At 35.9% G+C, this 21,213-nt stretch overlaps 5 protein-coding genes across 5 annotated transcripts; all 5 read right to left on the reverse strand.

The window, feature by feature from the left end:
• Positions 1-82: 82 nt before the first annotated feature.
• LOC116029163 (pectinesterase 2-like) lies at positions 83-1,533 on the reverse strand. Its single transcript, XM_031271069.1, has 4 exons — positions 1,057-1,533; positions 653-856; positions 339-583; positions 83-251 (listed from the first exon to the last, which is right to left on the reverse strand). Exons 1-4 carry the CDS (start codon positions 1,531-1,533, stop codon positions 83-85), a joined length of 1,095 nt encoding a protein of 364 aa, XP_031126929.1.
• A 1,354-nt stretch (positions 1,534-2,887) lies between these two features.
• On the reverse strand, positions 2,888-6,397 carry LOC116029166 (pectinesterase 1-like). The gene is made up of 4 exons (XM_031271071.1): positions 5,909-6,397; positions 4,753-4,956; positions 3,987-4,237; positions 2,888-3,149 (listed from the first exon to the last, which is right to left on the reverse strand). Exons 1-4 carry the CDS (start codon positions 6,395-6,397, stop codon positions 2,888-2,890), a joined length of 1,206 nt encoding a protein of 401 aa, XP_031126931.1.
• Positions 6,398-8,848: 2,451 nt separating this feature from the next.
• On the reverse strand, positions 8,849-11,773 carry LOC116029167 (pectinesterase 1-like). Its single transcript, XM_031271072.1, has 4 exons — positions 11,282-11,773; positions 9,652-9,855; positions 9,271-9,521; positions 8,849-9,050 (listed from the first exon to the last, which is right to left on the reverse strand). The coding sequence occupies exons 1-4, from the start codon at positions 11,771-11,773 to the stop codon at positions 8,849-8,851; spliced, it is 1,149 nt and encodes a 382-aa protein (XP_031126932.1).
• A 2,015-nt stretch (positions 11,774-13,788) lies between these two features.
• On the reverse strand, positions 13,789-15,363 carry LOC116030928 (pectinesterase 1-like). The gene is made up of 2 exons (XM_031273298.1): positions 14,414-15,363; positions 13,789-14,301 (listed from the first exon to the last, which is right to left on the reverse strand). Exons 1-2 carry the CDS (start codon positions 15,343-15,345, stop codon positions 14,109-14,111), a joined length of 1,125 nt encoding a protein of 374 aa, XP_031129158.1. The 5' UTR covers positions 15,346-15,363; the 3' UTR covers positions 13,789-14,108.
• A 1,891-nt stretch (positions 15,364-17,254) lies between these two features.
• Positions 17,255-19,371, reverse strand: LOC116031018 (pectinesterase 1-like). Its single transcript, XM_031273449.1, has 4 exons — positions 18,883-19,371; positions 18,070-18,276; positions 17,732-17,964; positions 17,255-17,514 (listed from the first exon to the last, which is right to left on the reverse strand). Exons 1-4 carry the CDS (start codon positions 19,369-19,371, stop codon positions 17,355-17,357), a joined length of 1,089 nt encoding a protein of 362 aa, XP_031129309.1. The 3' UTR covers positions 17,255-17,354.
• Positions 19,372-21,213: the final 1,842 nt, after the last annotated feature.

Here is a 21,213-nt window from a genome sequence, read left to right on the forward strand (position 1 = left end):
CTTTAGGCTTTCCGCAGAAAAAATGTTTTAATTTCCTTTTATTTTCACCTGAATAATAATTATATATATATTGCTCCTCAGCTCATTGAACAGCTTTGATGATTGGGGGAAGCAACCACTTGGAAGCCTGTATGTAATCCAGGGTGATGTAAGGCTTTACTTCTGCACCTGTCAGCCTCTTAACAAATTTTGGTCGACCATCCATTTTTGCCCCCGGCCCTGTATTGTTATATTCTCCGAAGTAACATGTTCTGCATGCAACAACACGTGAACCATAGTCTAATAGCACAGGTTGTTTGATTGCACATTTATGTTTATATATTATAAGGAAAACTTACCCTCCATCCTTGGGATTGGCGCGCATCCCCATCCATCCCTCGGGTTTGATGGCATTGCCTATATAGGTGTAGGCATATATGGTCTTAGAATAAGGAAACCATCCTCTGCCTAGTACTGCAATCTTGGAACTCCCGGTAACTTGGCAATGTACGAAAGAGAATCCTGTGTCCTCTTTTGCAGTATTTCTACCGTGTGCCGACACCATCGCCATTTGGTCGCCTGGGATCACACGCAATTGTGTATTCTGCAACACAATTAATTAGCTGATAGCTAATAACTGATAACTGAAGGGCTGATTGGTTTAAGGGTTTACCAAAAAGATGCTCTTGGCATCGCCAAACACGAAATCTACAGTGCCTTCAACGTAGCAATCCTTGTAGAAATGTCTGTTGTTATGATCACAAAGGGTGTCTTGGAATCCATAAAATCTACAGCTGTAGAAGGAAGCCTTGTCACCTGTTATGGTCATAGCCACAGCTTGCTGATCCTTTTTGCCAGTGGGCCTGGGAGCCGAATTCTGTACGTATAACATAACAGAAAACAATTACTATACATACTCCCAAATTCTACTTCCTTACTTATAATTCCTGAGATATCAAACAGAGATTGGTTATTTTCATTATGTGGGCTCATAGAAAAGTATTTAAGTCAAAAGCATGTGAGAAGGAATACAAATTGAGAGTATAAATTGGGATTACACCAAGTATCTGCACTTACCCTGACGTCAATATTAACGGCTGAGAAGTAATCCGACAAAACGTACAAAGTGGCACTGTATATGGTACCAAGCTGAGCAGCCGTGGCAGCGGCAACTAAAGTTGGCCTATTCTTAGGATCTCCGAAAAGGGTGACAAAAGGCTTATTATAGTCAATCTTGACCCTCTCGTGATAAAACCCACCGGATATGAAAATAATGTGCCGTTTTGTGTTCCTAGCAGGAATGCTATTAATGGCTGCCTGGATGGTTTTGAACTGACCTCCATTTCCGACCTTAAGGTACACCGGGGCGGCCTCGGCCTTCACGAGGGCGGGGTCCACACCCTCTCTGCCTGGAAGGGGTTTAACGTTGGCTTTGAACCAGCTCTCTACCTGAGACTTTTGTGCAGGAATAGGAACCGTACCAGGAATAACTCCGCTGGGACAAAACACCAGAACACAAAGAATAACAACATTGAGTACTGTGACTATCTCCATGCAATTACTCACAAGTATTTTTTTTTTTTTTTTTTTTGAATCTTGGTATTTTTTTGTGATGTTGTTTTGTGTTTTTTGCTTTTTTTGGGGTTTTTTTGGTTTTGTGTTGTTTTTGGAAATGAAGATGTTTTTTTTTGCAAATGTCTTGCGATGTTGTGAAGTTGTGGTGGATCAGGGTTTTATAATACGTTTAGGCAAGAAAGTGAGTAAGTTCAGGTAAGAAGATCAGAACAGGAGTAGAAGACGGGTGCCCAAAACTCTCTGTGGTTTGATTTCTTCGATCTGGACTAGGAATGAGGGAGTGGTAAAATATTACAACTAACCGCAAAACTGCAAAAGTACATTGATACGGTCATTATTTGGTAATTAATTGTAATTATGTAGCTTAATTAGGGAGAATTAATTATGTTTCTAAAATTAATAGGATAATTGGGATGTTACAGCTTAATTAGTGCGTGGGAGAGTAGTTAATAGTGTGCCTAAATTAACATAGGGAAATTATTATATAGATCATAATACTATATGATTACCTTGTATAGTTAATATAATTTTAGTAGGTTAATCATTATAGGTTTTAGTAATTAAACTAGTATAAATAGATAGGTCCATTGTATATGAAGATTAAGGACCAGAGAAATATATTGTTATTCACTAATTCTATTATTTTAGCTATTCTTGATGTTCTTGGAGCTCTCACACACTCGAAGTGTGAATTTGGAGTTTTCCGTGTCTCGAATACGGTTAGGAGTGAGAAACCTGTTCGAAAGGCTTCCATCTGTTACGGTTCTATCTAGAGTCGTATCATATATTCTTAATTATTGTGTAGTATGTCGCAAGAATGATGGCAATTTTGACCCACACTTGATTCAAAACTTGTGAGTACCATAAACGAACAACCACTAGTCATTTTCGACAAAGAAACTCAATAAAGCTATTTAAGTTAGAATGAAATGAAAGAAAACAACTAGAATTCGTCTAGGTGTTAGAACCGAAAATGCCTCAAATCATACTTAAATACTGTACAAAGCAACGTTGCATGGGCATGCACATCGCCAAACACACAACAATATATGCAACTCTGGGAGGGAGTTATGCCCTGGGTAGACGACAGTATTTACACTTTCATAACATTGGAGTTAGTCTTGATGATTTTCGTGAAAGTTGTAAGTTGTAACTATCTAAATTAGCAATAACAAAACTCGATTTGAACATTCATATATTGAGATATGACTGACCAAAATACTAAACATGTTATTTTGAACAAGAATTACAACTCCGGGTGAATTCGCAGGTTGTTTTCTTTTAATTCATATATGTACGTAGCAAACGCAACCGAACCTTATTTTAAGACTAGCTAGGGTTGAATTCGCAGGATGTTTTGTTTTAATTTCACCTTGGATCGGATTTGGGTTGAATTGTCTTGCACAGCTTTGGTGATTGGGGGAAGCAACCACTTGGAAGCCTGTATGAAACCCAGGGTGAGGTAATGCTTCGCCTCTGCATCTGTCAGCCTCTTAACGAACTTGGCACGTTTAGCCATGCTAGATCCTGGCCCTGTATTCTTATATTCTCCAAAGAATGTGTTCCTGCATAGGCTCATTAGATCAGGTTTATCTCTGTACACCCTCAATTACGTTTAGACCATTCACATTAGTTATTTTTGCACAGTTTTTAAGAAACTTTTTGACATATTAGAGGAGAGAGAGGAGTAGGGAATGCCCTATAAATGAAGAGTTTTTGCAGGTGGGCTCCCAATGTGAGAAAGAAGCTGCCTGAGGCACAGTTCTCACGCCCAAGCGGGCCTTGTAAATAAGGGTTTTAGCTTTATATTTTGTTTTATTTTTTCTTTTCTATTTTTTTCTTTCACCTTCATTCTCTTTTTCCTAATCACAACTACAAAAATTTCTCAAAAACCATACCAAAATCTCCACTATTGAAGATTCCTCAAAATTCCTCCACCCCCATTTTCTCAGGCTATCCTTATCCTTTGCAAATCGCACACTTTCTAAAATGGGTCTCACTCCCACATCATCAAATTTGCAAATCCTTCACTATTTGTTCTAGATCTCTGCAATATTGTCTCAATTTCAAGAGTGGTTCCACCTTCATATTATATTATACATATAATAACCAAATAATATAATAAGAAATAAAAAAAATAAAAAAGTACACAAAGGTTGCTGCTCAGATTTACTATGCATTTTCTCCCACTTTCTCATTCCATCTCCTCTTACTAATTTAGCAATTTCTCTCCTCTCTTGCAACACACATGACATTAAATAATAACAAAAATAACTCTCTCTTGCCACATAGATTAAAAAGGGAGATTGACTGGGTTTGGCCAACCTTAGTGTGTAGGCAGGTCCTCATGACTAGAAAAACAAACAATAATATATATATACATATAATGCTAAAATTAATTAAGAAAACGTAGATGAGATGAGATGACTTACGGATTGGTAACATTGTTGCTCATCCCAGCCCACCATCCCTCCGGTCTAATGACACCACAAAGATCAGAATAGGCAAATACGGTTTTAGCAAAAGGATGCCATGCTCTGCCTAGTACTGCAATTTTAGATTTCGCATCCCCGGTAACTCGGCATTGTACGAAAGATAATCCTGTGTCTTCGTTTGCACTTTTCCTACCGTGTGCCGTCACCATCGCCATATTGTCGCCTGAGATAACATGCAGTTCTGTGTTCTTCGCCCATGCAACAAATCCAAACACACAATTAATCCTAAACCCTAAACCCTAAACCTTAGCCTGTCTTGGGATTAAGAGATAGGGTAAATCATGGGACGTGCTTCAATGGACAGGATCTGAGTGTTTGTTTATTGTTCCAAAGCTAAGATCATCCCTCATTAAGGATTTGAACTCCACAGGTATTTATTGTGTCAGTACACTCACATTCAACTAGGCCCGAATTTTAGGACGTGCAAGATGAACAACTGCACAGGACTCCAAAATTTTGGAGGCCCCTAGTCCAACGCTGGCCAAATAGTTAGTATATATATTTGTGATTATATTGGCTCAAAATTAGGTTTTCATCTGATTTAAATTCTACTACGCATTATTCAAAAAAAATTCTACTCCGTAATATTCACGCACAGGGCCACGCAAATTAAAAAAAAAAAATGGGCCCTACATTCAACCTAGAGGGTGCATGTAGTTCTATATGTATAGTGAATGAATGATGTTTAGATTAAAGATTTTACCACAATGAGAGTCTTGGCATCGCCAAAGAAGAAATCTACAGTGCCTTCAATGTAACAATCCTTATAGAAATGTTTGTTAATATTGTCACAAACGGTGTCTTGGAATCCATAAAATTTACAGTTGTAGAACGCAGCCCTGTCACCGGTGATGGTCAGAGCCACAGCTTGCTGATTCGGTTTACCAGTGGGCCTGGGAGCTGAATTCTGTATACACATAACGCCAAACAACAAATTAAAAATTGATTTTTAGCTAACCAGTCAAGTTGATCGGACTGTTAACGTCATCGGACTCTTAATAGGCTAATACGAGCAGGCTATTGGCTTTTTTGGTAGGGATAAACACAATCATTATTCTATGAACCACGGTCCACACATTTGTGTGAACTATAAATAAAAAGTACATTTTTAATATACTCAAAGTGCATTATTTGAAAATACATGATTTTTTATATATATTATCAAATAATATACATTCAGTACATAAATAATGTATACTTTTAGTATATTAAAATGTATTTTGCATTCATGGTCCACACAACTATGTGGATCATAGTCTACACAATAATTTGCATGATGAAAATAGGCCATGTTCCTTCATAACGGCTTATGGCCCAATTAACCTATTTAGTAAAAAGGCCAAATTTAGACGTAATTTAAAGTATATTTAGTTAAATAGGCCTAGGCCTATATGTACAAAGCCTAGTCTTCAAGACTACATGCATTACTTTATACATATATATATCAATTACCAAATTTTAACTCCAAAAATCTCCAATTTTAAATACTAATTTGTAAATATGTCTCTGGATCTCATTTTCACCTTTGCGATCATGGTCATTGTTGTCACTAATTTTTTTCTGAGGCATAACGAGTATACAGGTCCAGGGCTAGATTCAGACTTTAGATTTCTATAGCAGGCGCAAGTTTGATTTTCTAAAATTCGGTTTGGCCCAACTTATTTTAATTCCTATTTCTTGGTTTAGGTCAATTAAATATTGGTAATCTAACTAGTTTATCTCATTCTGATTTTTTGTTGACTAAGATTATAAGATAAAATGTACTTAGTACACACCTTTGATAGTGACTGTTTTAATTTCCTCATTATGTGAGCACAACTAGTCAACCTACTATATATACTGTTTGTTTATGTACTTACCTTAACGTTAATATTAACCGCCATAAAGTAATCCGACAAAACATACAAAGTGGCACTGTAAACGGTGCCAACTTCAGCAGCCGTGGCAGCAGCGTCTATAAGTGGCCTATTCTTAGGATCACCATAGAAGGTGACGAAATGTTTACCCACGTCGAGCCTCACTCTCTCCTTATAAGTCCCACCTGCTATGTTAATGATAGTACGCTTTGTGTTCTTAGGAGGAATGGAGTCGACGGCTTCTTGAATGGTTTTGAATTTGCCTCCTTTTCCGACCGCGATGTGCACTGGGGCGGCCTCGGCCTTTGCGAGGGCAGGGTCCAAACCCTTTCTCACTGGAAGGGGGTGAACGTTGGCTTTGAACCAACCCTCTACCTCAGACTTTTGTTGAGGAATGGGAACCGTGTCGTCTGAGGTAACACTGCCCGGACAAAACACAACTGCACAAACAATATAACTAACAATATTTATTAGTACTGTGTTTGTTGCCATGCGAACGTACGATGCAATGTTCACAAGCACTTTTTTTTTTTTAATAATAATTTCTTTTTTGTTTTTTGTTTTTTGTTTTTTGTTTTTTTTTTGTTTTTTGTTTTGTTTTATTGGATCTGAAGATGTTTTTGCAAGTGAATTGCGTTATTTGCTTGTGATCGAACATCTGTGCTCAGGGTTTTATAGTTGAGGCTAGTAAAGAACGAACATACATCAAACAGGAGTGGTTTGATTTCTTTCGTACACTACACATCGAGGATTTCTGTTACAATTATAGCATGTACGTGTACGGAACTTTTATTTAGTTTGCAATTCTGTATGCATCATATATATATTCATCTATAACTAAAGAACTAAAAACCTATTCTCAACTTGTATTGATGATGCTTTATGTTAGACTCCTCCAAGAATAATAAACTTTTGTCCCGTACTAGTTGTGTCGATTATAAATGTTTTCTTCTAGGCCTTGACTTGAAACTTTTTTTTTTTTAATCTAATTAGATCTTATTGGACTAATATTATGGGATGTTTAGTAAATGATTGAACTTCTGTAATGAGTGATTTAGAACAGGTTCCTTCCAGGTCATCTTAATCTCACCCAGATTGTCCTCATCCCTAAAGAAGCAAAGCCTGAAAGCATGGGTGATCTGCGTCCCATTGCCCTTTGCAACATTATGTATAGAATTGAGTCGAAGATTCTTGCCAATCGTCTCAAACCTTTGCTTAATTTCCTAGTCTCTGATTCTCAAACAGCTTTTATTAATTCCGGGTAGGTTGATTACGGATAATGTCATGGTTGCGTATGAAGTTAACCATTAATTATTTGAAAAGAAAAAGGCAAGAGCGAGGAAACTAGTTTCGTCGGGGTCAAGCTCGATATGAGCAAAGCTTATGATAAGGTTAGATGGGAATTCCTAAGGGCTTTTCTCTACAAATTGGGCTTCTCAGAATGGGTGGTGCACTTTATCTGGGAGTTAATTTCTTCGGTTGAGTATAGGATTCTTCTTCACAGGAGGGAAGTTGGGGCTGTTATTCTTAAGAGGGATTTGCCACAATAATACAAGGACCAAATGAGGATGTTCTCTATAAGAAGGATTGAAAGTGGACTACCGCATATAAATTTAGGACAAAAAAGAAATTAAATGTTATTTTTTGTAGAGTAGAAATGAGAGTTGAAGGGGTACATGGTGGAGAATTTTAATTAAATAAGAGGGTGACATGGTGATGATGATAGTTAAAATAGTATAAAACTTATTCAACTACATATTTATCATTTTTGGTAATAAATTTTTTTTTATAAAATAAATATATTGTATTTGTCTCTTCCTTTTTTTTTTTTGGTTAGACCATGAGGTATCCTGAGCAGGCCCTAACTCATAGGAAGCACCTTTAAGCCCGTACCATACTCAGCCTAATCGTCATTCGCACCGGGCCGGCCCAATTAAGGGGCAAAGTGCTGGCCATATTGGTTTTTCCATACAAGAGGGGGTTTGAATTCTCGACCTCTTTTAACCCAATCGGGTAGCTCAAGTGGCAAATGAGTTCTCTTTGTGGAGAAGGATTTCGGGAGAATCCGGGTTTGATCCTCACAAGCGACGATTCCCCCTGGGCCAGCTTCTGTGTCAAAAACAAAGATCAAGAAAGATTACATATGCCAATTCTTTTTTTTATTTTTTAATTATCTTTTGTACGTGTTTGTTAGAGTTGCCAATGCAACATATTCTTCCAATATATAGATACACTCTGCACAGAAGAATTTGTTCTTCTACGCACTTGCTTTTTGTGTGTATAAATTAAAGAGTACAGTTTGTCCATTTTCAAGAAATTAAATATTTGGAGATCAAAATACCTTTGTCATATTTGATATATTCTTAATTATTGTATTGTCTTAAGAACGATAATTTTGTCCCTTACTTGATTCACTCTTGAGTACCATAAACCAACAACCACTAGTCATTTAGTTTGACTAAAAAAACTCAACAAGGCTAGTTAACTTAGAATGAAATGAAAGAAAAAAAAAACTAGAGTTTGTCTAGTGTTAGAACCGAAAATGCTTCAAATCGTGCTTAAATACGGTACAAAGCAAGGCTGCACGGGCATGCACAACGCCAGACCAGACACACAACAATATATACAACTCTGGAAAGGAATTCTGCCATGGATGGACGAGCATGTATTGACACCTTCATAACATTGGAATTAGTCTTGATGATTTTTTTCATGAAAGTTGTAACTATCCAAATTAGCAATAAAGCAATAATTACTCAATTTGGGCATTCATACATTGAAGTGAGTTTGAATTAGGGCTGCCGCCGTCGCATTGTTTCTTGGTCGACATACAACACATTATTTTCTCTCTCTCTCTATATATATATATATGTATTCCATGTATGCGATCGTTGTAAAGTATATATAAGACTAGCTAGGCTTGAATTCGCAGGTTGTTTTGTTTTAATTTGACCTTGATCGAAAGTGGGTTGAATTGTCTTGAACAGCTTTGGTGATTGGGGGAAGCAACCACTTGGAAGCCTCTATGTAACTCAGGGTCAGGTATTTCTTCGCTTCTGCATCTGTCAGCTTCTTAACGAACTTTATACGTTTAGACATGTCAGATCCTGGCCCTGTATTCTTATATTCTCCCAAGTATGCTGACCTGCATACAGTCACAAGATTATAAGTTTGACTATCCGTGTGAATGTAGGTATATTAGCTTTATTGGTTCGAGTCCACTAGAACAAATTAAATTGGTTTACAAAAAGATCACAAAGTTATGTTTATCACAGCACACCCTCGATTAGGTTTAGTGTCTAGGGTTTCCCTGGAAAAAGGAACAATAATATATATATATATATATATATAATGAGATGACTTACGCTCCATCGGTACGACTGTTGTGGATCCCAAGCCATCCCTCGGGTCTAATGGCAGCAGAAATATCAGAATAGGAAAATACGGTCTTAGCAAAAGGATACCAAATTCTGCCTAGGTATGCAACTCTAGATTTGGCATCCCCGGTAACTCGGCATTGTACGAAAGAGTATCCTGTGTCTTCTTTTTCACTTTTCCTAGCGTGTGCCGTCACATAATCCATTGTGTCGCCTGGGATAACATGCATTTCTGTGCTCTGCATATATGCGCCGCCCCATGCAACAAATTAAATCCAAAACACAATTAATCCATGCATTTTAATATTAGGTTTAAACCCTAAACCTGAGGGCCCTTCAATTATATGTATTTTAGATTAAAGATTTTACCAAAATGATAGTCTTGGCACTGCCAAAGAAGAAATCTACAGTGCCTTCAACGTAGCAATCCTTATAGAAATGTTTGTTAATATTATCACAAAGGGTGTCTTGGAATCCATAAAATTTACAGTTGTAGAACGCAGCCTTGTCACCGGCAATGGTCAGAGCCACAGCTTGTTGGCCCGGTTTACCACTGGGCCTGGGAGCTGAATTCTGTACACACAACGCCAAACAACAAATTAAAAATTTATTTTTAGGTAGCCGCCCAAGTTGATCTGTTATGGACTCGGGTATACCTTGCAAAGCGGACTCAGGTTCTTCACAATTTTAGAACTCTATATTTACAATTTTAGAACTATATATTCAAAATTTTAGATCTCAATATACAAAATTACATCATTCAATATTCACATATTTATTCTATAGATTCAAAAATTGTTCTATACTATTAAATATAGAGTTATGAAATTGTGAATATAGAGTTAGATGTAATTGTGAACATAGAGTTCTGTAATTGTGAACATTGAGTTCTAAAATTGTAAAAATGGACCTGAGTCTACCTTGTGAGGTGGACCCGGGTCCATGGCATAACAACTGATCGAATTCGGATTGTTAATTTGATCAACAAAATTACAAGTTCGACTCCTAACATGAACAGACTATTGACCTTTTTGGTAGGAATAAAAATAGGTCATGTCCGAGCCTCTGGTCCGACTTGACCTATTTAGTAGAAAGCCAGACTTAGACCTATTTTAAAGACTATTTAGTTAAATAAGTCTAGCCATGTACAAAGCCTAGTTTTCAAGACTATAGGCTTGACTTGTTTATATATATAAAACACATTAATACTTAATATAATTTTTATATTTACAATATAACCCAAGTATATCAATTACCCAATCCTAACCTCCAAAATCTCTAATTTTAAATACTAATTTGTAAACCTGTCTCTCTGATCTCACTTTCACCCTTGTCACTACGATTCTTGACTGTTGCAAAGATAAATTCGTAAATCTCATTTCACGGTCATTGTTATCACTAATTTGTTGTCTGAAGTAGGTTGTTAATTAGAAAAGATAACTCTTTTCGAGGTCCCACCGACGCAATCATTATTGCATGGATCATGGTCCAAACAGCTGTGTGGATCAAAAATAAAAAACACATTTTTAATATATAAAAGTACATTATTTTAGAGTACATTATTTAAGTACTGAAGGTACATTATTTTTTATATACTATCAAATAATGTACCTTCAGCACAAAAATAATGTACTTTTTTTTTTGGTTCACATAGCTGTGTGGACCATGGTCCATGCAATAATTTGCCCCACCGACGTCTCCGGACTTCTAACGTTCCACGTCCTGAGTATATAGGCCCAGGCCCAGACTCATACTTAAAATTTTTATAGCAGGCCCATGCTTAATTTTTTAAAGTTCAATTCGTCCCGCCCTATTTTCATCCCTATCTCTTGATTTAGGTCGATCAATTATGAGTAAATGAGTAATCTAATTGATTCACATCCTTATGATCATAAGGCGAAATTTATTTAGTGGGCATCTCTGATAGTGAGTTAGTTACTATTGTTTTTCCACATTATGTGATCAACGTACTGTAGTGTTTGTTTATGTACATACTTACCTTAAAGTCAATATTAACGGCCATAAAGTAATCCGACAAAACTTGCACAGTGGCACTTTCTATAGTACCAAACTGAGCAGCCGTGCCAGCAGCATCTACAAGTGGCCTACTCTTAGGATCACCATAGAAGGTGACGAAAGGTTTATCGTAGTCGACCTTAACTCTCTCCTTATAAGTCCCACCTGCTATGTTAATGATATAACGCTTTGTGTTCTTTTTAGGAATGGAGTTTACGGCTTCTTGAATGGTTTTGAATTTGCCTCCTTTTCCGACCCCAATGTGAACTGCGGCGGCCTCGGCCTTTGTGAGGGCAGGGTCCAAATCCTTTCTGCTTGCAAGGGGTTGTACGTTGGCTTTGAACCAACTCTCTACCTGGGACTTTTGTTGAGGAATAGGAACCGTGTCGTCTGAGGTAACATTGACCGGATAAAACACAACTACACAAACAATAATAACACTAACAACATTTATTAGTACTGTGTTTGTCGCCATGCGAACGATGCAATGTTCAAAAGTACTGTTTTTTTTTTTTTTTTAGGGTTTTTGTTTTTACTGGATCTGAAGATGTTTTTGCAAATATATTGTGTTATCGATCTGCTTGTGAACATCTGTGCTCAGGGTTTTATAGTTGAAGCTAGTAAAGAACGAACATACATCAAAAAGGAGTGGTTTGATTTCTTTCGTACACTACACTTCGAGGATTTCTGTTACAATTATAGCATGTACGTGTAGGAAACTTTTTTTTTTTAGTTTGCAATTCTGCATGCATCATATATGCATATATAACTAAAGAACTAATTAATAACCTATTCTCAACTTGTATTGATAATGCTTTATGTTAGACTCCTCCAAGGATAATACTTTTGTCCCCTACTAGTTGTGTCGATTGTAAGTGTTTTCTTCTAGGTCTTGACTATGAATTTTTTTTTAAAAATCTAATTAGATCTTATTGGACTAATATTACTGGGGTGTTTAGTAAATGATTGATTTTCCTATTAAAAAAAAAAGTAAATGGTACAACTAATAGATCAATCATTTTTGAAGTTTTAACAAAGTTAAAATATCAAAAAGGGTGTTTGGTAAGTTAGAATTTTGGAGTAGCGCTTTGCAAATGCTACTTTGAATAGCTTTTCATATTCGCGTTAATTGAAAAAAAAAATCTTCAAAATCACTCGGGGTTGACCATACGATTTACACCAAATTTAGCAAAGTATTGACCTTATTCTTAATATAATGAGGTTATATTTATAGAATTATAGGCTAAGATAATTTAGCTATTACAAGAGACTTAACAGTGAAAAGACATAAAAGAGAGGCAGTTCTAATAGATAGGGTAGTGCATCATATCCTCAAAGCTATTATATATGTAAAGTTGGCTCGTCTCTAGTGAGGATGCATGCGTTTTTTTTTTTTTAATAAAAAATAAAAATTAAGCATAAGTGGTACATGCGTTTATACGTCAAACGCAAGTCCACTTGCGTTTGGATCCTGTATTTCGAAAAACAAATAGAACACAAATGAAACATACGTTTCTGACCTTACAAACACAATGTCCCAAGTGAGTTTTTTTTTACTTATGTCAACTTTTTAATTCGTTCCTATTTTTTTCAATTAACTGCCATGCACTCCTATTTCTGTCTTTCACCCATATGATCAAGTCCCATATGATCAAGTCCCAAATATGACGCTAAATCTAACTATCCTTATTGAAGTAAGTTTTTCCCCAGTGTTAAATAAAAGAGGATACATTAGGGGTAAATAGTATTTTACTTTTGCATAACATACATGATCAATAGCATGACAGAAATGAGAATAAGGTAAAATTACGAATTAATTGAATTTTCTTCCTTCTATATATATTTCCCTCATAAAGATATTAAATCAAGACCAAACTCCTAAACAAAAAAAAAAAAAAAAAAAAAAAAAAAAAAAAAAAAAAAAAAACTTAATAAGAAAGAAAATACATCTAAAAATTGCTGATAAGAAAAAAATTTGTAGACCATCCCCTTATTTAATTTCCTACAAAATAAAACTACCCATTACAAAAACAAATCCTCTTCTGTTACATCATCTATATATTATTCCCGCTACTCTCTATGTATTACGACGGTAAAGCAGCAAATGCAATTAAGCATTTATATATGGGTGGGAGCTTAGGCTTTGACTGGATGGGAATAGGTCAGGCCTCTTATATAGGAATAGGTTAGGCCTCTTATATAGGGGCCCATGTCCAGCCCTAATTAAAGCCTAGTTAGGCCTAGTTCATTTAATTAGTAGAAAGGCTAGCCAATTTCAAAAGCCTATTAAACTAAACAGGTCAGACATATATATATCAGGCTCAGCTTTCAGGCCTATAAAATTCCAAGTATAGATAATTACCAAACTCTAACCCTCCACCTCTAAAATCTCTGATGTATGTATTCTTATTGTTTTTTTATTAACGGTTCTTACTATCATAATATTTAATGAAATATCATCATAATATTTAATGAAATATCGCAACTTAATTATATGAATTGATTGTTTATTATTTATGATATTATATAGGATAACAAATAATAATACAATTGAACTTATGTATTTTTTTGTAAATTTTTTACAAATATATTTTTATTAAAGACTTAAAAATGGAAGAGCTTTAAATAGACCCAAAGCCTATCAAAGCCTATTTTGAAGCGGCTATATGTTAAATACAGCTTTTAAAAAAAGCTTCAGGCCAAGTTAGGTAAACTGTAGGCTCAAGCTTGAGCCTAAAAAAAGAGCCTATACACAGACCTAAGCCTAAGTTCAGACTTTAGATTTTCATAATTTGTCCAAGCCTAAATTTTTAAAGTTCAACTCGGCTTAGCTTCCTTGCAGGTGCAGCTTTGACCGGGGGAAGCAACCATTTGGAACCCTCTATGAAACCAAGGCTGACGTATGGATTTACTTCTTCTTGCGTCATCTTCTTCACGAAATTGGGCCGCCCCTCCATTTTAGCTCCCGGTCCGCTGTTCATATATTCTCCAAAATATGTGTTTCTGCATTTACAAATAAATAACACCAAATCAATCAATAAGGAAGGATACGTTTAGCATATAATATATAAATGTGCAATCCAACTATCAGTTTAGATTTTTAGTTATTACGTACCCTCCATAGTGGGTTTTGCCCGGGACCCCATGCCACCCCTCAGGCTTAATGGCATCACTAATAACAGTATAGGCAAATATGACCCTGGAAAAGGCCATCCATCCTCTGCCTAGTAAAGCCCCTTCCCCAACCCCTGTGACTTTGCAATGCACGAAAGAGTACCCTGTCTCCTCTGCCTTTGTGTGCCGTGCTTGTGCGGTGATCACCGCCATATTATCACCTTCAATCACGTGCAATTCTGTATCTACATACAGAGTCTTCCCATTCCCGAAGATGAAATCCACGGTGCCTTCAATGTAGCTATCCTTGAAGAAATGCCTGCCCTTGTCATCACAAAACGTGTCCTGGAATCCGTGTAGTCTCACGCTGTAGAACGCGGCCTTGTCGCCGCTCTGCGTTAGAGCCACGGCTTGAGCTCCTTTTCTCACGCCGTCCGGCCTGGGGGCCGAATTGATGATGTTAACGCTAATAGCCATGAAGTAATCGGCCTCGACGATGACCGTGGCGCTGTAAACGGTGCCGTCTTGAGCGGCTGTGCTGCCGTAAATGATGGACGGCCTGTCCTTATCGTCGCCGTGTAAAGTGATGAAGGGCTTCTCCCTCACGATCTTCAGTCTCTCCGTGTAGTTTCCGGGGCCTAATGAAATAATGACTCGCTGTGTGTTGCCGTTGGGGACGCTGTCTAGGGCTTCATTAATGGTTTTGAAATCTCCCTTCCCGTCCTTAGACACCCTAATATGTTTGGGGTTAGTCTCCGCCTTAGCCAGAGCGGGGTCGAGGTTCTTTCTCTCTGAAGGGGGCTGTACATTGGCGGTGAACCAACTGTTCACTTCGTCCTTACTAGCTGGAATAGGAATTGAGTCGTCTGACACAACGCCCGGGCAGAGGTAATGCAGCAGCACAGAAACCATCACTAGCTGATTTATCCTCATTGTTTCTATCTTTTTTCTAGCCATTTTTTTTTTTTAGTTTGAAATTTTTTGCTGTTGTGTGATTGCGTATATAGTTTAGGGGAATGAATTTGAGACATCAAAAATAGTAAAGTCAGGATGCCAACAAGAAAAGTGTGTGATTTTGCTTTGATTTAGGCATGCATGATGCATCTGATGGCTGGCTTAAACAACAATGCAGTTACTGATGAATGGTCTACAATAAAATAAGTGGCATTGCACAAATGAACATCCAATTTTGATGGGTCGATCTAATTACTTAGACCCAATTTTATAAGATTTTTATAAAATGATAATATTTGATGTATTATAAATAGAAGTGGCAAGTGATATGTATATATTTGTTTCCCAACTCGTTTAAATTGGATTTTTTTATTAAGTGGTGAAGCTAGGATTCCAGATAAAGATATTTGATAATTTCCTATCAATTAATTTTGTAGGAAAACATTTTCAAGAATGTACATGTTTAATTTGGAGGTACTCTAGAGACAATAGAATTAAATCAATTAGAAAATTAATTAAAATATTTGGTTCGTTTAAACTTTCTTATGAAATTTTGTTTAAATCTCTAATATATCATTGTTATATGCAACCACTAAAAAGAAAAAATATAACGAATAATTGAGCGGGTTTAATAAATCACTTATAAATTAATAAACCATGTCAAAAGATTCTTGAATTGTATGCAACAAAAATATTTGGTAGATTCCTAGTCACCCAGAAAATAAAAAAAAAATCCTACAACATCCCCAGGTGAGATTTTACCTCCCTTGATATTATGGAATTAGATTTTCATTAACCTAACTTTCATAAATCAAAATTGCACCAAACGTGCTCACATTTTGAATTCTCAAGAAAATTCAAACGTTACTGGCTACCCTATACTCTTTAAATGTAGAGCTATATTTAGTTCTAATTAATGTTAATGAATATAATGGATCTGACCCACCATTAACTTAATTTAAAATGTATCTATTCAATAAGAAGTCCAACTCCATGATGAAACTATGGTTAGAGGTTCTTGTTGTGAAATTATTGCATTAGATCGTATATTGAATGCACATGTCACTTCACAAAACTAAATCACTATGCCATCGTGTATGCTTATCAATTTAGGCAGAAAGAAAATGATATACTAAGAAACACTAACCTATATGTACAAGATATAACTATGTCCTATCAAGTTAAAAGATTAGTATTACATGATTGTTGATGACTTAGCTCATAGCACCATGCTATATATATGTACTTGTAGTTAGTCATTATATTGTTCTATAATATAGACGTACGTGTTCTCAAATAAGCATTCACACGTCATCCTCGAACCTCATACCTACCCACGAGTTTTGAATTTGAATATTTTCTCGCGTGAATTATTGTACTGTTCTCATCTTAAGACACTATCGATAACAACATATAATTGTATGCATAATAATAAAGTAAGAAAGAAGACATGAAAAATAAAAATTAGAAAAAGTTAACAATCTTATTATTCACAATTCATTCAAAGATAAAGAGATTTACAATTAATAATAAAAGTTTTTTTTTTGAAAGGAATAACTTTTTTTTTGAGTACTACCGACTCTGTCACAATGAGTATTTGTTCATAACTACTTTTTCAATTTACTGAAACTAAAAGTTCTTTAATAATGTCTATATTTATTTATTTACAACAAATACAAATATATTTGTTTTTGAGCCAAACAAACATCCATTACTCAATAAACATACAAACAAATTACATCAATATACAACTGAAAATTGAAAACAAACAAGAAAGAAATTGTATACCATTCCCTTATTTCCTACAAAATATATAGAATTAGCAATAACCCTGAGGAAGTTAAAAATAAAAAAAATAAAAATAAAAATTAAACAAACAAATCCGGCCTTCTGATGTCTCTATCTATGTATCATCTCCGCTATTCATTCCCTCTCTATGTATTGTGATAGTTAAGTAGTAGCGAATGCATGCAAGCTAGCACAAGAGTTCAGACTTTGGTAGGGGGAAGCAACCACTTGGAACCCTCTATAAAACCAAGGGTGATGAAAGGCTTTACTTCTTCATCGGTCATCTTCTTAGCGAAATTGGGACGACCATCCATTTTAGCTCCCGGTCCTGTATTCTTATATTCTCCGAAATAGGTTGTCCTGCAACAATACATACATACATACAATTAGATAAACATACATAAAATTAGAAATGCACTCCCAAACTCATTGACCTTCTTAATTTGAACCGTGCGGTTCCTACACACTCTCATATGGTACATGATTGCGAGTTTATGGTAATACAAAAAAAAAATAATAATAATAACAATAATAATAATAATAATAGTAAATGATGGATATATGTTGGGTTACGTACCCTCCATAATGGGGTTTGCCGGGCACTCCATGCCATCCCAAGGGTCTAACGGCGTCAGTCATTTCAGTATAGGCATATATGACCCTGGAAAAGGCCATCCACCCTCTGCCTAGAAACCCGGCTTCTTTGTGTCCTGTTATTTTGCAGTGCACGAAAGAGTATCCTGTGTCCTCTGCGTTTGTATGTCGTGCTTGTGCTGTGATCACGCCTTCCAGCACATGCAATTCCGTGTTCTGCGTGCACAAAATAAATATGAACCCCATATATATATGTTTTCTTAATTTCGATCTGCCTTAACAAAAACTAATAATTAATTAATGGGTTTTTAATTTACATACCAGATAGAGAGTCTTGCCATTGCCAAAGATAAAGTCGACGGTGCCTTCGATGTAGCAATCCTTAAAGAAATGTCTGCCTTTGTCATCACAAAACGTGTCCTGGAATCCGTATAGTTTGCAGTTGTAGTACGCAGCCTTGTCCCCGCTCTGTGTTAGCGCTACTGCTTGCGCTCCTTTCCTTTTACCGTCCGGCCTTGGTGCCGAATTCTTCACACATACATAACAATAAACTATATTACATTTTTCGGGTGACCAGAAAAACCCACAATCACATTTCAAGAACATTTTACTTAATTGGCCTTTTAAGCCTTTTAAAGGGCTCCACCCGACCATCCCCAATCACCCGGTATTAGATTTGGCCTTTGCCAGCCTCAATCCAATAATTCCCTTCCCAGCACCAATCAGTCTTAAAATGTTATTCTTGGGATTCAAACCCCTCTGATACCCTAACAAACGCTTATCACTATGCCAAAAGTTATATAACTTTTGACACAGTGGTAAACTCTTGATCCTAACAAAGGATATGCACTGAGGAAGTCCTGCCTTTTGATCTTAGCCAACACAAGATCACAAGAATGTACAACAATCTAGGTTGTTAATAATTGACTGACTCAAACCAAGAATGTCAATAAGTAATTCCCACAGTTGGATGTGAAACTAACCCATGGCTAAATTTGCTCCCTTTTCACATAAAATAAGAAAATGGTAATCACTGTCCAAAAATTTACACATATTAAACTTTTCATTGTAACCCTAGCTAGCAAAGGAGGCATACAACAGCTATAACTATATATATATAACAGCATAACGTACCAATATGTTAAGATTAACAGCTGTGAAGTACTCGGCCTCAACAATCACGGTGGCACTACCTACGGTGCCGTCTTTAGCAGCGGTGCTATGAAAAGTGATAGACGGCATATCCTTAGGATCACCGTACAAGGTGATGAAGGGCTTCTCCCTTTCGATAAGAACTCTCTCCGTATAATTCCCGCCGCCTATCGAAATGATAACTCGCTGTGTGTTGTCCTTAGGAACGCTCTTTATGGCCTCTGAAACGGTTTTAAAATCTCCTTTCCCATCCTTACTCACCTTAATATGTTTCGGTTTACTCTCAGCCTTAGCCAGTTTAGGGTCGAGGTTCTTTCTATCTGAAGCGGGCTGTACATTGGCGGTGAACCAACTGTTCACTTCGTCCTTACTAGCTGGAATGGGAATCGAGTCGTCTGAGACCACGCCTGGGCAGAGGTAATGCACAAGGAAAATAAGCATCACCAGATGTTTTGGTCTCATTGTCTCCATGTTTTTGTCTGTTTTTTAGTATAAGGTGAATAGAATGTCCTTTAAGGTTGATTAGTTTTATAGTTTAGTTAAATGAATGTAAGACACCCAACGGAGAAATCTAAGGATCTATGTAAAAGATAAGTGTTGGATAATACATTGATATAGGCAACTGGTGGCTTATAGAATAGTTTTGTTTGGGGTTGCCCAAATCATTGAAATGCAACAACCAAACAATTTTGTAGGTCTATGGTCTGATCTAATTAGTAAGTTGTAGTTTTTATTTGTTCTAATTTCTTTTTCGAATAATAATATAAGGATGTAACACTAATCATTTACCTTGTCGTCCATTAAAGATGAAATTTCTCGTCTTTAGGGCACCTACACCTCCGGGCCGACAGAATTATATGGGGAGGTTAATTAATTATATATTGTTTTAATGATTTATTAGGTGGAAAAACCAGTGTCTGTTAATTGCCACGCACACTCATCATTTACCTTAGTATAGTATGTGGGTGCATGTGTATGTTTGCTTTTAGTGATTATTATTCTTGTGTATTGATTAAAATGCATTTAAATAAAAAAATAGAAGGTTCTGAAAAGAATATGATTATATGAAAGACAAAACTGGACAGTACAGCCACCAAAATTTAGAAGATCAGAAGCAAAAAGAAGGGGCAGAATGAACGTAGAAAGTGAATGAGGGTTGCAGAGTGGCAGAATCCATATATATATATATATATGTCACTTCAACTCTGCACCTTCTTTTTATCAAACCAACCAGCTTAAACCACCAATTTTTTCCCAAAAAAACTGATACCCATCCAAAATTGTACTTGAAAAACAGCCTTAATTACAGTTGCAAGTCCAAGTCCATTGCCAGTCAAAACATCATTATTATTTCTGTAGAAGAAAGAATTACAATGTAACATTCTCATTGTCAAACCAATAATTGCAGTAAAGAACAATACAGCAGAACTCCAGTATATATCTGGTTGCATTGGTACTATGGGACAATAGTTAGGAATATTGTAGAAATTCTCTATTAGTAGTAGTAGTTGTTGTTTAAGTTTATTCTACTTTTTTTCCCCATAGTGACAATTCTTTCCATGATCATCAACTTTGATTTTTCACTTTGTACAATTTAAAAATAACATTTCGGGATTTGTCATTTACCTAGAGAAGCAAATACACATGCTGATTGGATGACATCTAGTCTTGAAATTACTCACGTTAGATTACACGTCTTTGAGTCCCTACGTAGGGGCTATGACTTCTCCTGTTTGAGGATCTTGTTGACACAATTATGTAGTTTTTTTGTCTTTATATTTCTTTATGCTATATTAAAAATAATAAGGGTCTTTTAGCAACTTGAAAAAATGAAGGATTTTTTTTTTAAAAAAAAATAGAGAATTACAGAAGTGGAAAAAGAAAAATTAACATTTCTTCTTCTTCTTTTTTTGGGTCTTTGGACTCTGAAAGATATTTTACTTTAGTCCAAAACGTTTAAAATGCTTATAAATTTGATCAAACTTCACATAAGCACACTTTATGTGAAGGTATTTTAGATATTTAAAAAAAAAAACAAATAAAATCAAGCCTTCAAAGATTTTAAAAAGTTTTAATTGACAAAAACTCGTAATCCGTGAAACGAGTCGGGTCAATATGAAAAATGTAATACTTATATTGAAAAGTGTAATACGTACTAGTCACGAATATAAGTATTACATTTTAATTTCTTTTATAAGTAGCAAACATTGTAATTATTTGTAATTAGTTAGTTTTAATATAAGTATTACATTTTCATATTGTTTCGATCTAACCTGTCTCATAGATAAATATATGTAAGATGGTTTCATATAT

The sequence above is a fragment of the Ipomoea triloba genome, chromosome 9, assembly GCF_003576645.1.
Source record: "Ipomoea triloba cultivar NCNSP0323 chromosome 9, ASM357664v1".
Classification (NCBI taxonomy): domain Eukaryota; kingdom Viridiplantae; phylum Streptophyta; class Magnoliopsida; order Solanales; family Convolvulaceae; genus Ipomoea; species Ipomoea triloba.

Excerpts from the sequence above, each read along its gene's own strand:
- LOC116029163 (XM_031271069.1), bottom strand. The coding sequence starts at position 1,533 with ATGGAGATAGTCACAGTACTCAATGTTGTTATTCTTTGTGTTCTGGTG. Across the intron at positions 857-1,056 it reads CCGTTAATATTGACGTCAGG|AATTCGGCTCCCAGGCCCAC; the intron begins GTAAGTGCAGAT and ends TTATACGTACAG. Across the intron at positions 584-652 it reads ATGCCAAGAGCATCTTTTTG|AATACACAATTGCGTGTGAT; the intron begins GTAAACCCTTAA and ends ATTGTGTTGCAG.
- LOC116029166 (XM_031271071.1), bottom strand. The coding sequence starts at position 6,397 with ATGGCAACAAACACAGTACTAATAAATATTGTTAGTTATATTGTTTGT. Across the intron at positions 4,957-5,908 it reads CGGTTAATATTAACGTTAAG|AATTCAGCTCCCAGGCCCAC; the intron begins GTAAGTACATAA and ends ATGTGTATACAG. Across the intron at positions 3,150-3,986 it reads AGCAACAATGTTACCAATCC|AGATAAACCTGATCTAATGA; the intron begins GTAAGTCATCTC and ends GAGGGTGTACAG.
- LOC116029167 (XM_031271072.1), bottom strand. The coding sequence starts at position 11,773 with ATGGCGACAAACACAGTACTAATAAATGTTGTTAGTGTTATTATTGTT. Across the intron at positions 9,522-9,651 it reads GTGCCAAGACTATCATTTTG|AGCACAGAAATGCATGTTAT; the intron begins GTAAAATCTTTA and ends GCATATATGCAG. Across the intron at positions 9,051-9,270 it reads AACAGTCGTACCGATGGAGC|GTCAGCATACTTGGGAGAAT; the intron begins GTAAGTCATCTC and ends GACTGTATGCAG.
- LOC116030928 (XM_031273298.1), bottom strand. The coding sequence starts at position 15,345 with ATGAGGATAAATCAGCTAGTGATGGTTTCTGTGCTGCTGCATTACCTC. Across the intron at positions 14,302-14,413 it reads GGCAAAACCCACTATGGAGG|AAACACATATTTTGGAGAAT; the intron begins GTACGTAATAAC and ends TTGTAAATGCAG.
- LOC116031018 (XM_031273449.1), bottom strand. The coding sequence starts at position 19,371 with ATGGAGACAATGAGACCAAAACATCTGGTGATGCTTATTTTCCTTGTG. Across the intron at positions 18,277-18,882 it reads CTGTTAATCTTAACATATTG|AATTCGGCACCAAGGCCGGA; the intron begins GTACGTTATGCT and ends GTATGTGTGAAG. Across the intron at positions 17,515-17,731 it reads GGCAAACCCCATTATGGAGG|GACAACCTATTTCGGAGAAT; the intron begins GTACGTAACCCA and ends GTATTGTTGCAG.